The following is a 16,830-nucleotide window of genomic DNA, read 5'->3' as shown; positions in this document are numbered from 1 at the left end:
CCGGACAATTTGCATATCCCGTTAAATCCGGGGCCTGACTCCAGGAGCCCCGATTACAGGGGCAGCCCCCAACCCACCTTTGACAGGGAAGAGTGACTAGCGGGGAAAATAACGCCAGCGGGCCGCCTAGGGGGTGGGTGACCCGCGATCTCCACGCCCAGGTCCCGCCCTCCCGGCCCCTGCCTCCCCCCCAGCCCCCCGCAGAGGGCGCGCCCTGGGAGCGGCGGGGGACGCGGCTGGCCTCCCGGCTTGCCCGGGTGGCGGCGTCGGGGCTGCGGGCGCCTTGGCTGGACCCGCATTGCCCCCTAGTGCCGCACGGAGTCAGGGCGCCGGGCTCCCCCGCCTGATGTCACCGCCGTGCAGTCAGCCCAGAGGCGGCTCATTGAAAGCAGACCCTCCTCGGCGCTCGCTGGGCGGAGGACGCGCCACGGTCCGCAGACCCGCGCAAGCCGGGCACCGCCGGGCGCCCCCGGCCCTGCAGCCCCCTCCTCCCCGCCGCTCCCCCGCGAGCCCGGCCCGGCGCGCCTGACGTGGACCATTAAACTTGGAGCTGCCGACTCGTACCCTCTCTCTCCTCCTCCTCCCTCTGACAGGCGAGCGCGCGGCTCGGTGCAGGCAGGAGACGTGCTGCCGGGCTGGGCTGCCCGGGGGAGATGACTCCACGCCAGGAGGGCGCCTCTGGGAAGAAGACCACGGGGGAAGCAAAGTTTCAGGGCAGCTGAGGAGCCTTCGCCGCAGCCCTTCCGAGCCTAATCATCCCCCTGGCTATGGAGGGCGAACTCTAAGATGAATCCCGATCTGGACACCGGCCACAACACATCAGCACCTGCCCACTGGGGAGAGTTGAAAAATGCCAACTTCACTGGCCCCAACCAGACCTCGAGCAACTCCACACTGCCCCAGCTGGACATCACCAGGGCCATCTCTGTGGGCCTGGTGCTGGGCGCCTTCATCCTCTTCGCCATCGTGGGCAACATCCTAGTCATCTTGTCTGTGGCCTGCAACCGACACCTGCGGACGCCCACCAACTACTTCATCGTCAACCTGGCCATGGCCGACCTGTTGTTGAGCTTCACCGTCCTGCCCTTCTCAGCGGCCCTAGAGGTGCTCGGCTACTGGGTGCTGGGGCGGATCTTCTGTGACATCTGGGCAGCCGTGGATGTCCTGTGCTGCACAGCGTCCATTCTGAGCCTGTGTGCCATCTCCATCGATCGCTACATCGGGGTGCGCTACTCTCTGCAGTACCCCACGCTGGTCACCCGGAGGAAGGCCATCTTGGCGCTGCTCAGTGTCTGGGTCTTGTCCACAGTCATCTCCATCGGGCCTCTCCTTGGGTGGAAGGAGCCCGCACCCAACGATGATAAGGAGTGTGGGGTCACCGAAGAACCCTTCTATGCCCTCTTCTCCTCCCTGGGCTCCTTCTACATCCCTCTGGCGGTCATTCTAGTCATGTACTGCCGTGTCTATATAGTGGCCAAGAGAACCACCAAGAACCTAGAGGCGGGAGTCATGAAGGAGATGTCCAACTCCAAGGAGCTGACCCTGAGGATCCACTCCAAGAACTTTCACGAGGACACCCTCAGCAGTACCAAGGCCAAGGGCCACAATCCCAGGAGTTCCATAGCTGTCAAACTTTTTAAGTTCTCCAGGGAAAAGAAAGCAGCTAAGACGTTGGGCATTGTGGTCGGTATGTTCATCTTGTGCTGGCTACCCTTCTTCATCGCTCTACCGCTTGGTAAGTTGGGGACTAGCAGGAGGGGAACTGGGCATTTTTGGACCTTGGGTTTACTGATGAGCTTACTCTAAAGTTTTTTGTGGGTTTTGTTTCTTATGCAGTCTGTGTGTGTTTGGAGATTGAATAATATTGTTTGTTCTGCAAAGGCTTTGCAGACTGGGGAGCTGGCTAAAAACCAACTCAGGTGTTAGTAGAACACGCTAAGGTACTAGCTTCTAGAAATAGAACTACAGAAGGAAAATCTGGTATGGGGAATGACTCACTCAACAGCCTCGGTTTAATAATTAAAAAGGACACTGGACTTGAATATCACTTCGGCGTTATTTCAGTAGTAATGATGTGTCGGCTAAGGCAGCGTCACTAATGCAGCATACAAAATAGTTTGTAGTTACTGCAGATGCGGCATTTGGGAAGCAGGGAGGCAGCTCGTACACAGAAAGGCAGCATTCATTCAGCATTTCCAGGGCTAGTGCAGAAGCCACGCTTCTCAAGAGCTTTGCAGAGGCTGCATTCTCTCCCTCCCCTCTTCACTGACAGCTATCACCCAGATATACTACGTTCATTATCAGTTAATATGAGCATTTTACAGCCACACAGCCCCAAGCAGACTTTAAGTTATTGAAAGCTTGAGATATGAAAGAGAAGATGACTAGAGGGTCACACATTGTTAGTTTTTACCCAAAAATATTTCTAACTCTGGTGATTTATGGAATGCCCAGAATCAATTTATAGTTGCCCCTCACCTTAGCTGACAGACACCAAATCCTGGTAAGATGGAATTCAGTGCGTCCTCCCCCTCTTATGAAAACGTGTTCATCTTCTTTTTGTTTGGTGGTCCTACTAACTGAATTGTTCAAAAGGTTACCTGATGTTTTCTAAGGAAGAAGTCAAGGTCTGGTTAGCAGGAAAACCCTAAAAGGGGGCATCCGTCACATGCTATCCACATGGCCTGGGAAACCCTTGTCCTTCCTCTGAGGCACTGATCTGCTTTGATTCCTTCTCCTATCCCTGGGGGACACTACAGAAAATGAAGAGAGGGAGGTTATCATGACAGTCATGTGCCATGATATGAGGAGTGGTAACAGCTGCTACATGCCACGGATCACATATGCCTACAATCACACCGGAGTCTCAGGTCAGACCCAAATATAACCAAATCCCTCAAGCAGCTATAAATTCTGAAGACACAATGCTTTCAAGAGAAAAAGGCAAATGGAAAGGAAGCAAACGGATATCACGTTTCCATTTAAAAAGAAAGAAAAAAAGAAAAAGATTTTCAAAAGCCGTCTAACCTTTTCTCCATGTCATCTTTTCTAAAGCAGGCCTGCAGGCTAATGCCTTTCAGAAATATTTTCAGTGGTTAGTGTTAAGTGGAAAGCGTTTGAAAAAGTTCTACTCCCCAGGCGTGATCACATACCATTGCAGGGAAGCTTGCTTTTCTTTCCCAAGGTCTCAGGGTTGTTTCACAGGCTTGTTGGGTTTACAATGGATGACAGTTCACACAGCATTGGGCCATTACAAAGATCATGGTTGTACATGGAGCTGATGGAGGTGATTTGGCCTCCCATTAGCCATATGACCTTGGCCAAATGACTACTCCTATATGAGCCTCAGTTTCTTCATCTACAAAATGGGGCTAATTAATATTTGCTCCATGGAGTTTGCACTAATGTATAGGAAGGACTTAGCACAGTATCTGGTATATAGCAGATACTCAATGTAAGTTAGCTATGAGCAGTACAAACCAAACCCCAATCTCCCCTTCAGTATAATTGTGTCTTTTCTCTTTCTCTACTCATTTGCCAATCTCACACCTGTTACTAAAGTCTTGGAAGAGAACTGAGTCTTTCTCCTTTCTTCCTTTGCCCCTGCTCTCCAGCCTGCAGAGGCTGTGACCAGAGCATGCTCAGGAAGGAGAAGGCCTCAGCAGGATGCAGGAATGGATCAAAGGTGCAGACTTTGGCTTTTAGGGGCAGGGGAAATAGCTCCAAACAGGTAAGGAGGCTTCCAGCATATTGAAATGGGAAGAACACAGCTCCGGTGATCAGGAGCAACAGAGTTCCCATTTGAGCTTTGCCATCAATTAGCTCTATGGCCCTAGGCTTGTTGCTTTGCTTCTCTGGGCTTCAGGTCTCATATCTGGAGAAGAGGGGATTGAATCAGCTTAAGGGATCTCAAACTTTGATAACTATTAGAATCACCTGTGAAACTTCATAAACAATGGTAGCTGCCTGGGCCAAACCCCCAGTGAACAGGATTCAGTAAGTCAGAAGGATCCCAGGAATCTGAAGGTGTAATCAGCCCACCAGATGATTCTGAAGAGGTAGTCCACAGACCAGGCTTTGAGAATCACTGGCCAGAAAATGTCTCCGTTTCCTTCAGGCCCCAGCACCCTGGAAGCCAGGGTTTTAAATGCTGCCAATCTCAGACCTTTCCCAGCCACATCGTAGTGTGAGATGATGTGACTTCTCTCTGGGTCTTGCTCTTCAAGTCATCAAGCCCACCCTCAGTTTCTCCTCACTCATATTACCCCCATCGTCTCTCTCCTTTCTGTCTGTGCCTTTCTGAGACCTTGTACCCCTAGCATCTCAGGTCCTGAGCTTCCACACAACAGAAAGTGAGAGGTTCTTGCCACCCTGATGCTATCTTGTTTCTCTTCTGGCAATGAAAACTTTCTGACTATCATGCAATGATCTCCCAGAGATCTTCCAATGATTTGTCCCTGAGCCAACCCCATCAACATCCTTCTTCCCTGAAAACCGAACGGATAAGGTGGGGAATGTGGACTCTAGGACTTGGGTTTGGGATGGGCTTCAAAAAGTACTCAAGAGCTTCAAACAGAGAGGGTACTTAATTACTGTTTTCTTAATGATTCAGGAAGAGCATTCCAGCAAAATAGAGATATAGGTTTCTACTTCCTCTGAGTTGAAATAACACCCAAGCAAAAGTAGCATGATATAGAACAATAACTTCTTTGGAATCTGAAGAAGGTTCCAAATTCTAAATTTTCCATGAAAACCTTTTCACTCATAAGGGGAGGAAGCAGATGTGGGAGAGGACTGTGTTTGGCAAAGGGAGAAGTGCAGGTAGGAGCAACTTCCAATTGGTGATAGACTTTCAGGTGCCAGGATGGCACAAGATTTCCATAGCTGTGTTTGTTTTCTCCATGGGAGAGAAGGGTTGGGATTTCTCCTGGGAAGGAGGGAAAATAGCTCTGCCCCCTACAGGATCCTGTTCAGGGGCCTCATTTGTTTTTCTTCATCTCTTATTTTTATTTCTGGGAGCAGGGTTGGGCTGCCTGCAGAGCAGGGCCTCTTGTCTCCTCCTGCCCTCTCCCCACCTGGGACACCCTCCCCCATGTCCTCCCCACCCTTTCCCTGTGGCCTCAGACCAAGTTGGACCAGAGACCAGTGCTCACTTACTCAGGAGCAGGGATGGACTCCACCAAACAAGGACCTCTTTATTTGGCCCCTGGAAACAGGCCAGGGAGGGACAGGAAATAATTGAAATAGAATATAGTAGTATTTCTTACTCCATAAGTCATTTGCAAGATGTCAGAGAATCTTCAGCTGCCCAGCATTAGAATGAAGACTAACTTCCAGCCCACCTGGGGAAGGCCTGGTCAGGGTCTCAAGAAGTGACTGCGCTATTGAGGATGTGCACTGCAGCAGTAGGGGAAGTTGGGGGATGCAGGGCTGATAGCAGGAAGTGCTCGGCAGCCAACCAGTAGCTGGGCTTAGTGAGTTGTTTAGAAAACACTGGAACCTTGCCTTGCTCCAAATCTTTCTTCTGTCTTTTAAAATGCTGGAAGGCACCAGGAAGCCATTATTGAACTAACTGCTTTCCCCTCCAAATAAATGAAGGTCAATTTCAAAGAAACAGTTGTGTTCTCTATAGTATTGGAACAAAATAGGAATCCCTTTCTCCATTGATCTGATCCTCCAGCCCTTTCATTCAAATGGGGGCTGACAAATTTCCACCTTCTGCAAGCATAAGGGTCTCAGAGATGACTCAAGACAGAGCCACCCCCACAAACACACATTCATCTTCCAGCTCTGAGACTTCAAAACACAGGGATTTGAGTTGCCCACAAGGAAATCAATTGGTTTGAGTACTTGGCAAGGGTGAAGTTTTTACACATGGGAATCCTTCCTGGAAGAGGGAAATCCTGCTAAAGTAAAACCCATTTGACCATGTATTAAATCACTAATAAGGACTTCCTAAAGCATCTACTACATGGCAGGCACTGCACCAGATACTGGGTTATCAAGCCAAAACCAAACATGGCCCCTGACTGAAGGAGGCTTACAGCCTGGTGAGATTGTATTCAGTACTGGATACACACTATGTACCAGACATTCTGCTAGGCCTCCTACAGACATTATCTCATTAATCCTCACAGCTACCCCAACAGGCAAAAGTAACTGCTCCTTTTTTATGGATGAATATACTGAAGCTCAGTGAGGTAAAACTTCCTGTCCGAGGTCACACATCAAGTAAGTCATAGAGCCAAAAGTTGAATCCAGGACTGTCAGAACAGACCCATACCTGTTCCACCACACCAAGGAAATGCCTTGCCCTTTTGCTATCTTTTAGCAACCTTTTTTTGTAGCACATGTTCTCCAGGAAACCCAGAACCACACTGTCAAGAACTAGTAACGATGCTTCTGTTGCAAAAGCTGCCTTTCTTCCACTGCCTGCTCACTCCTGAAAAAATAACCAACCCGTGACATATCAGGATGGGTCATCCATGTTCTAGCTCATGGCTCAAAGTTCTCCTGTACTGTGTATGACAAGGGTCTCTCAGGATTGGACACTTTTTCAGTCACCCCAACCAGAAAGAAAAAGTGGGAGAGACCTTGCCCTTCTGGTGATGTCGGTTCACATCTTTACTCATTCATCCATTCACCGAATAAATATGTATCTATTCAGTGGGTACCGTGTCCAGGTACTGGACGATATAATGACTGACGATATAATGGTGAGCAAAATAGTTAATATTTCATAGAATTTGGCTCCAGTGGGGAACACAGATATATTGAAAAGCACACATGCACAAACAAATGTGAATATAAATTGCAACAAGTGACTTGAAGAAAAGGAGTGTGATGCTGCTAGAATTCTAAAACAGGGGTTAGTACATCACAGGTCCCTGAGGCAGTGACATTTAAGTAGAACCCTCAACAGTGTGGAGAAGCTAATTCAGTGAATGCGGCTGATAGAGGAAGAAAGGTGTGGGCAGGAAGAGGGGCACACTTGAAAGTCCTGAGGTCAGAGAGAGTGGAGAACTAACAGAGCCCAGAGAATTAGAAGGGAGGCAGGTGCGTGTCAGGGCCAGAGCATGGGCAGAGGCCGGGCCATGCAGGGGCTTTTAGGCCACATTAAGGACTTTAGATTTTTATCTTAAGTGCGTTGGCCACTACAGCAGGGTTTGAAGCAGATGAAAGATACTGTCTGAATCACATCTTTTAAAAGTGACTGCAGCCACTGTGTGGAGCATACACTTCAGACAAGACAGGTAGGAGGCTTTGCAGTGGCAGTGAGAGATGATGATGACCTAGACCAGGCTGGGCAGTGGAGGTGGAGAAGCAGACAGCTTCAAGGACCTGGGGATGGGTTGGTGACAGCATAGGAGAGTCCGTGAGAGAGGAAATGTGTTCAGAATGACCCTGGGGTTTCTAAGTAGATGGAGGTACCATTTGTTGAGAAGGGGAACAGAGTGGGAGCGGGGAGGCTGAACACAGCAAACAAGATACCTCCCAAGATTTTCCTCTGAACACACCATGCTAGGAACAATCTGCCACACACGTAAGTCGAGTAGACAGGTCCAACTCAAAAGTCAGGGGCTGTGAGCAACCCAAACCTAGCTGTTCATCAGAAACATCTGGAGGAGGGGCTGTTTTAAAAGGCATAGGTCCTTGGCCCCCATTGTAGATCTCTTGCATCAGATTCTCTCCTTGTAGCACCAAGAATCTTAGTTTTAACAAGTTTCCCCGGCGACTGTTATGCAGCCAGCACCACACAAGTCCTCCCCGTGCCTAGAAACCCCTGGAAGGCTTTGCAGAGCAAGCATCGTCATCCCTGTCTTTACAGGTGACGGAACTAGAGTTCAGAGAGGTTCAGTACCTTGCCCAAGATCACACAGTTAGTAAACTGTAGAGTCTATCAAATACCACATTTGGCACTCAATAAACATTCATTATATTATTCCTGTTGTCAGTAAACTTCTTCTCCAACATTTATCTGAGATCTGGCACCCAGAGATTTTACTGGCTTATGACGAATCAGAAAAAAAGTTAGGAAAATGCTGTGTTCCTTTAAAAAATAAATGTATGTCATATACACGATTGTCTTTTTCTTCTAAAGACTGTGTCTTTTCTATTTGGGGACACTGAAATAGCACTTCTTTGATGGAACGATGGTAATTAGTGGCAACAGTGTGCGTTTGTGTGTGTATGTATGTGTGTGCATGTGTGTGTGTGTGTGTGTTGATATCTTACTTGGCAAAATTAAAAGTTAGTACCCTATGTCAGTCCCTTTCAGAAATTTTTTTCAAACTTTACTGAGTCTCCTAAAGTCTTGGAATCATAGAAGACACCATGGCGGCTAGACACAACAAATATTTGTGAGGAAAACGGGAGGAAGGAAAGAAGTGAGGGCAAGAGAGAAGGAAGGAGGGCTGGGTGAATGAGTTAGCCTCAGCTTTGCTGTGAGATTCGGTGGTCTGGGGCAGAGGGGCCGGGAGGGGAAGAATGATGTGTGCAGAGCTATGCCTGCCAGGTCCGACAGGATGGTGGGGCCCATCATAGAGGCACCCACCCCTGCTAGAGCAAAACGGCTCACAGAAATGCCAGCAGGTGCGTCTGTAGCTGCAGTGCCATCATGGATGAGCCTATTAAGATATGTTATGTAGGAAATGCCTTTACCTGAGTGTGTGTGTGGCTAGTAAAAATAACTGATGTCTGCCGGGCAACAATGGGAAATTGCTTCCTGCCATATCTGCAGAATGTTTCTGCAGTCACTGTGCTTCCTAACCAATTTCGATAATAGTAATACTAACAGCTACCATTTATTAGGTCTCATTGAATGCCAGGCTTACTGTGCTCTCCATGCTGGATAGGGGTTCTTTCTCTGTATTCCCTTTTTCATACCTGTCCACAGGATTGTGAAGTGGGTGCTGGTATTGTCCCCATTTTACAGATGAGGAAACAGAAGCTCAGAGAGATTGAGTGATTTGCCTCAGGTTACCCAGCTGATCAGTGACAGAACATGGATGCTAATGCAGGCAGTCAGATGGGTTCATCTTTGGAGCTCTCCTAGAAGTGGGGCTCTGAGCCTGATTTAAGGAAGTGCAGGAAGGAAACTGGGGAAGCCAGAGTTTATTCTGAGAAGGAGGAAAGAAAAAGCATGTAGCTGTCCGTCATTCAGCAACCAAGAGGCACCGTATCCTGGTGAGACCATAAAGAAGATAAAAATAATTGGGTCGTTCCTCTAGCAAGATAAGTCAAAATTTCTCTTGTATTATTGATGCTTTAGAAGACTTTTTTCAGCTTCACAACTTATGGGTAATATCACATACATTTTTCAGATTTTTATCAAATTTGGAGAAACACATAAAATTTAGAGCACTTTTTTACAGTTTAGTTTCTGGCTGCATACATTTCAGACCTGGATTCACCACCACCCACCCACCTACGTGTGGTGCCAGCACCATGGGGACACTCTTCCATCATGAATCTGCCTCTGGTCCTGCCTCTTGATGCCACAAGATCAGGTGAGTTGGCATCGTGGGCAAGAGAGTATTTCTAGAAGCTGTTTTTTCACTTTGCAGTTCCTGTGACTAGTGGTGACCTAGCTACACAGAAAGAAAAGACTGTAAACCACATACATATATTCAACAGAACCCAAACAAAATCTATCTTAACTCGGCTCTTAGCTAGTTCCCAAAAATGTCCATGGCCCCTATATTAACCACCTACATAAGGAGAAATGGGAATAATATTTAAATAAGGGGAATAACCAATTTCATTAATACACCTTACTTCTGAAAACTTTGTGTGGCCATGGTGGGGGCATTGCAGGGCCCCTGCTGAGGCCGCATAGGGTCCCATGAAGAGGGAAGCCCTAAGGCTACTCTTCTCAGGGCTCTCTCCAGCAACCTCCTGACTGCTCTTTCTCCTCTACCTACTGTGAACGTCTTCTAAGCAGTGACCAAATCTCTGCCTAACACGGGTGCTCACACAAGCTGAATGAATGAATGAATACTGCAGAGCCCAGAAGAAGAATTAAGAGTGCATTCAATTGAAAATTATTTGCCACTTCCCAAATACACTTTGCATTTTCTTTTTTCTGTGCATCTGTTCCCTCTCCCACCAGTGTGTTTCTCATACCCTCTGAATATCCAATTCCTGCTCATCTGTAAACATGTGGTTCTGTTGACACCTTTCTCGTGAAGTCTTCCTGGATCCCACCCTTTTCCTCATCAGTAATCACTCCCTTTATCCCTGGTTTGTGGTGCTTGTCACATTTCTCTCTGGGGATAAAGGCTGATGTGCACAACTTTTGCAGCACTGCCAGGCTGCAAACCTTGGCAGGGTCCAAGTTCAAATTGTCTTCTTGTCCTTCATGCCCAGGGATGTGTACATAGTAAACTCCATAAAAATAGCAATGACTGGCCGGGCGCGGTGGCTCACGCCTGTAATCCCAGCACTTTGGGAGGCCGAGGCGAGTGGATCATGGGGTCAGGAGATCAAGACCATCCTGGCTAACATGGTGAAACCCTGTCTCTACTAAATATACAAAAAAATTAGCTGGGCGTGGTGGTGGGCACCTGTAGTCCCAGCTACTCGGGAGGCTGAGACAGGAGAATGGTGTGAACCCAGGGGGCACACCTTGCAGTGAGCAGAGATCGCACCACTGCACTCCAACCTGGGTGACAGAGTGAGACTCTGTCTCAAAAAAAAAAAAAAAAAAAAATAGCAATGACCAATAGGATTCACACAGTGTGTACCAGACTTCTTCTAGTACTTGAACCTCCCACGGCCCATCAGATAGGTATTCACGTTTTGCCCATTTTACAAATAAGGAAATGGGGCCAGCCATGGTGACTCAAACCTGTAATCCCAGCACTTTGGGAGGCCAAGGTGGATGGATCACCTGAGGTCGGGAGTTCAAGACCAAGCTGGCCAACATGGTGAAACCCTGTCTCTATTAAAAATACAAAAATTATCCAGGCATGGTAGTGGTACCTGTAATCCCAGCTACTCAGGAGGCTGAGGGAGGAAAATCACTTGAACCTGGGAGGCAGAGGTTACAGTGAGCCAAGATTGCACCACTACACTCCAGCCTGGCAGACAAAGCAAAACTCCATCTCAAAAAAATTAAATTAATAGGTAAACAAATAAGGAAATGGGCTTAGAGGGGTTAAGTGGCTTGTCTCATTCCTTGAAACTACTACAAGTTCATTACAAACAGACTGTCATAGACTCATATTCTAAAACCAAAATGCCGATCTGGGCCTGGTCATGAAGCCAGTGAAGAGGGATTGGCTAGGTGAAGACCCGTGTGGACACAAGATAGGATCTAGAAAATGGACGGCCTCTTCATTCTTTATTAAAAGACTGCCATTCCACCTGCCTCTGGGGGAGATTGTCCCATTGCCAATTGGCCCTCACACATTCCCTCATCCTACTAACCCTGGTCACTTGCCTCTCACCTCTGAGAGGGATATGGTCAGAATTGATCCCTGCAGAAGCAGAAACAGAGAAAACTATTCCAGTAACTTTATAGCAGAGCCAGATAGAGACCTCTAAAGGCCTAAGGTATTGAAAAGGGAATAATAAAATTATAAATTAAAACATGTACACACACACACACACACAAACACACATATATGCATAGAGCCCTAAAATAAATGTAAGGAAGGCCAACAATATTCTGATTCTTTCCATGCAAGTAACTTTGATTTCTTTAACATCAGATTATTTCACCAAAAATACCGGCGCCCCAACTTTGTGAATGCTCTGAAGACACACTGGGTCTTTCTGTTGGGTAATATATCACTGTTCTCTAATGGGGTGACCATATGTCCCATTTCACTGAGATGGTCTCCTTTTATGCCTATTATCAAAGCATAATTATAATTATCATAATAACCCTTTCTTATTTTCAAAAGTGTCTCAATTTGAACAATAAAAATGTCTCCCTGTTTTAAAACCTGGAATAAGGGTGTTTATAGTGTGGACATCCAAGTGTACCCCAGTTTCATGCCAGAGCCTGAGATGGAGAGGAAAGAGAAACTGGCACTAACAGCCTCAACAGCCCAGAGAAAGATTCATGATGAGAGAGCAAAGTCATCATCCATTTAAGAAGGAAAAATGTGACTTACCATGTGTGTATTTTGTGGGAAGCAGGAGTTTTGTAAATGTGGGTCTGAATTTTTTTTTTAAAAAGTGTTGATTTATTTTACTTGCCCTGATGATACAAGTGAGTGGCTGAGCTGGGATTTGAATCTATGGCTGGCCAGCACTAAATACTTAGGGAATAAATGATTAAATGAAGGAATGGATCAATTTCAGCACAAGCTAAGTGGTGCCATCTGAATGATGGGTGCCTCCAGAATGCAGAGGAGACAGAAAGAAGAGTGGGCTGAAATAAGATTTGGGGGAGGAAAAGGAAAGTGAGCTGTGTTTTAAGGACTTGTGAGGCTGGAATCAGTGCAGGCAGAGGGCCATCTTCACCCCAGCCATCATCACCCCTCCTGGCATGACAGCACGTGAGTCAGCTCAGGATACAGTAGAATCTGTCCACACTGGCAGGCTCTGCTCTTAGGACTCTATCAACAGCACACTCCTGGGCACACCCACCTGCAGCTCATCTGACCACCCTTTGAACACTCAAGTGCCCCTCTCTGGTGCGAGAGCAGCAATTGTGCTATAAAAGTTGCATCAATGAGCAGTTCAGTTCAAAATGTTCAGAAACAGAATGTTCTAGCACATGCAAGTGGCCCATTCCTCCTAGAGCTCCATTTAACTTTTTCCAAGGGTGTCTGCCCACAGTGTCTTGCTCCCTCCTAAGCTTTCTATCTACTGCTTGGATGAATTTGGGGCTTAGTTTTGCACACTTTTTGAAATTCTTCAAGACAGAGTTTCCTGCCAGGCTAACATGCATTGCTTAGAGGCTGAGCTTAGCACCCTGGCCGTGCCCCAAAAGGAGGTTAAAATGGGACCAAGGGCAAGCCGGGCTCACTGTCATTCACAGGCATCAGCCCCAGGGCTCACACCACCAGCACCGGCCGGGCGGAGATCCAGGGAGGCAGCTGGTTGGGGAGGAGGAGGATCCACCAACTGGAACAGCAACAAAAAATTACATCTCTGATTCATATATTCAGGCCATTAATCGGCCCCCGGCATCAAGAGGAAGCGGTAGGATCCCTTCTCCCAGCTTCTAGGGACACTTCCCACAGCGCCCATTTGTGATTCCTTGTCCCCAGCCCTTTAGCATTTACCTTAACACCAAGGTTCCTTGGCTTCATTGTTTTGCGGACCCCTTTGGCAATCTGATGAAGCCCCTTTTTACAGTCGACACATCAGATAAAAGACACAGGATTTCAAAGAAAACCAATTATATTGAAATACAGTTATAATGTTGAAAAAACAAATTTATTATACAGTAAAAAATGTCCTTTAATATATTAAACAAGATCTAGCAGCAAGTCAAATAAATAACTACTATAATTTTGAAGTACTGACAAGTGGAAATATTTCAAGATTATCTGCAACAAATGTAATGTGCTATCACAAACCTGATTTCTAATGGTGACAAATCCTGCTAACTCTAGTGTGGCTGCTTGCCTACATTCCTATCAAAGGAAATGCAAACTTTCCACCAAAGGTTAGTTTGGGGTTTTTTTTGTCTTTTGTATTTTTTTTTTTAAAGAGGGTTTTTTTCTCACCCGAGTTCATGGACCCTCTAACTCCAGAATAAGAACCCTGCCTTGGGACATTACAAAGATGTTCTCCAGGATATGAGATTTTCTATACTTTTTTTCTGTACAATGTTTTATAAAGAATGCCTGTTTTTAGACTTAGGACCACAGGGCACTTGGACTGTGCCATCATGCCTTGTAACTATTTTGCATGATTACTTGTAGCAATTTTTAAAAATCAACTAGTTTATTTTTTAATGATGCATAGATTCTTATTTGAATCAGAAAAAAAAAATGAAAAAATTCTTCTGCTCTTACCTACCCCACATTCACACCCAACAGTCTAGTATTTTTTCCCCTGAAGTAAACATTGTTACCAGATTGTGTATGCTTTCCAAAATAGTCTATTTATTTGTAAGCATACATATCCATATGTGTATGTGTATGTTTGAGTGTTTTTGCATGTAGAATATGTGTGTTTTCACTCTGTTTATTTTGATTCATGGTGTCATTTTAGAAACACTTCTGTGAAAGTTTCATTTTTCACTCAACAGCACGGCATATCTTAGACATAGTTCTATGTCAGAATGCATAGAGTTACTGCTGGTTTTCATGGCTGCATAATAATCCATTATACAAAGTGTCCTATTTTACTTATGAATTTCCCAGTTGATTGACATTTAGGTTATTTTTGGTCTTTTACTACAAACAATGTTGAATGAATACTCTTGTATATGTGTCTGTGCCTACATATTCAGGATAAATTCCTAGAAACGTAGTGGCTGGGGCAAGGAAGATTTGGTATTTTAGGTTTAACTTGATTATGTGTAATAAAAAATTTTAAATATAGTAAAATGCACAGTGGTGTTAAAACAAATAGGTTAGGCCGGGCACAGTGGCTCACGCCTGTAATCCCAGCACTTTGGGAGGCTGAGGCAGACAGATCACCTGAGGTCAGGAGTTCGAGACAAGCCTGGCCAACATGGCAAAACACCTTCTCTACTAAAAATATAAAAATTAGCCAGAGAATTGCTTGAATCCGGGAGGCAGAAGTTGCAGTGAGCTGAGATCACGCCACTGCACTCCAACCTGGGTGACAGAGTGAGGCTCCGTCTCAAAAAAAAACAAACAAACAAACAAAACAAATAGGTTAGATCTACATCTACTAATCTATTAGTTAGGAGGGTTGCTCATGATATCTAAGTAAAAAAAGCAAGTTATAGAGTAATGTCTAACCCAATTTTTAAAAGCTATTTATTAGTTTAGTTACCTCAAGGGGTAGGATGGAGTGAGGAGGAGTAGGTTATTAGCTTTTTCATAACCTCTGTATTATTTCACATATTGCAATAAGCAAATACTCTATTTGTGATTAAGAACATCAAATTAAGAAAATGTGATAGAATACAAATTGGGTTTCAATAGAATTACAGTGGGGACTACTAAACATTTTTAAAATTTTAGAAGAAAAACTATCAATGGTTAAAAAAAAAGATTGTTGTTCTTAGTCATTTTCAATCTAATTTAACATGTATATGAGATAGATAGATAGATAGATAGATAGATAGATAGATAGATAGATATAGAGATAGATATAGAGATAGATATGTCTATATATATGTATATATCTCCTGCTCTGTGATTACCAGATCTGGAACACTTAGAAATTGCTTTGGCCCATGCTGGGAGCAGTGACTCATGCCTGTAATCCCAGCACTTTGAGAGGCTGAAGTGGGAGGATCACACCAGGAATTCGAGACCAATCTGGGCAACACAGGAAGACTCCCATCCCTACACATAAAAAATAAAAATTAGCGTCATGTGGTAGCATGGGCCTGTAGTCCCAGCTACTAGGGAGGCTGAGTGGGGAAGATCCCTTGAGCCCAGGAGGTCAAGGGTACAATGAGCCATAACCACACCACTGCACTCAAGCCTGGGCAATAGTGTAAGACCCCATCTAAAAAAAAAAACAGAAAGAAATGACTTCAGCCCTTTCCTCTGCTGGTTACAGCCCTGCTCTTCCCCCAATTCAAATTCATGCTGTCAAGTTGTTGATTTTTTATTCTTTTCAAAATGAGAACAATTTTCTCTTTCTTGGTAGCAAAAACTAATTTATACATAACAGCAAAATATAAAAAAGAAAGGAAAAATCATCCATAATCATATCACCTGCCTTAGTCCATTCAGGCTGCTGTAACAAAATACCTTAGACTGGGTAATTTATAATAAACGACAGAATTTATTGCTCACAGTTCTGGAGGCTGGGAAGTCCAAGATCAAGGAGCAGGCACATTCAGTGTCTGGTGAGGACCTGCCCCTCATAGATGGTGACTTCTACGTGTCCTCACATGGCAGAAGGGGCAAACAGACTCTCGAATGCCTCTTTTATAAGTACACTGATCCCATTCATCAGAGTTCTGCCCTGATGACCTACTCGCCTTCCACATGACCCACTTACCAACACCACTGCACAGGGATTAAGTTTCAACATACTAATTTTGGGAGAGACAAACATTCAGACCATAGCACCATTGATATAACCATGTTTAATATTTGCATATGCAACTTTGCAGAATTTTCTCTGTGTGTTGCTATGTGTATTCACACAAATTGGATCACCCTGCGCTTTTTTCACTAATCAGCAAGTCATCCTGCCTGACTTCTTATCATATCGATGAATCTGAGTCTTTTCATTTTTTTTGCTTTTCCCTTTTTTCTTTTCTTTTTTGTTTTTATAGACAGAGTATCACTCTGTCACCCAGGCTAGAGTGCAGTGGCACAATCATAGCTCATTGCAGTCTTGAACTCTTGAACCCAAGCGATATCCCCCTACTTCATCCTCCCAAGTAGCAGGGACCACAGGTGTGCACCACCACACCCAGCTAATTTGTAAATTCTTCTGTTGAGATGGGGTCTCCCTATGTTGCCCAGGCTGGGCTCAAACTCCTGGCTTCAAGCGATCATCCTGCCTCAGCCTCCCAAAGTGCTGGGATTACAAGCATGAGTCACCGCGCTCAGTCTTTCCCATCTTTTTAATGCTGCACTGAATTCCATAATAGAAAGTATCATAATGTATTTAACCAATCCAGTTATGTAAACAAGCCATTTACACCAATAGATAAGACACACACAAGGTATCACTTTACAAGGTACAAATGTGGAGTGAAAAGTC

General features: G+C 45.4%; 1 protein-coding gene across 1 annotated transcript in view; it reads left to right on the top strand.

The window, feature by feature from the left end:
• The first annotated feature begins 322 nt into the window (after nt 1-322).
• Nucleotides 323-16,830, top strand: part of ADRA1B (adrenoceptor alpha 1B) — a 57,068-nt gene continuing 40,560 nt past the window's right edge. Inside the window, exon 1 of the mRNA XM_008015187.3 lies at nt 323-1,735. Within this exon, the coding sequence (XP_008013378.1) occupies nt 787-1,735 (949 nt within the window). The 5' untranslated portion in view covers nt 323-786. The remainder of the gene's footprint in view (nt 1,736-16,830) is intronic.

This window comes from Chlorocebus sabaeus, chromosome 23 (genome assembly GCF_047675955.1).
Source record: "Chlorocebus sabaeus isolate Y175 chromosome 23, mChlSab1.0.hap1, whole genome shotgun sequence".
In the NCBI taxonomy this organism is placed as follows: Eukaryota; Metazoa; Chordata; class Mammalia; order Primates; family Cercopithecidae; genus Chlorocebus; species Chlorocebus sabaeus.
The sequence above is the reverse complement of the archived record's forward strand: the minus strand, read 5'-3'. Positions and strand labels throughout refer to the sequence as shown.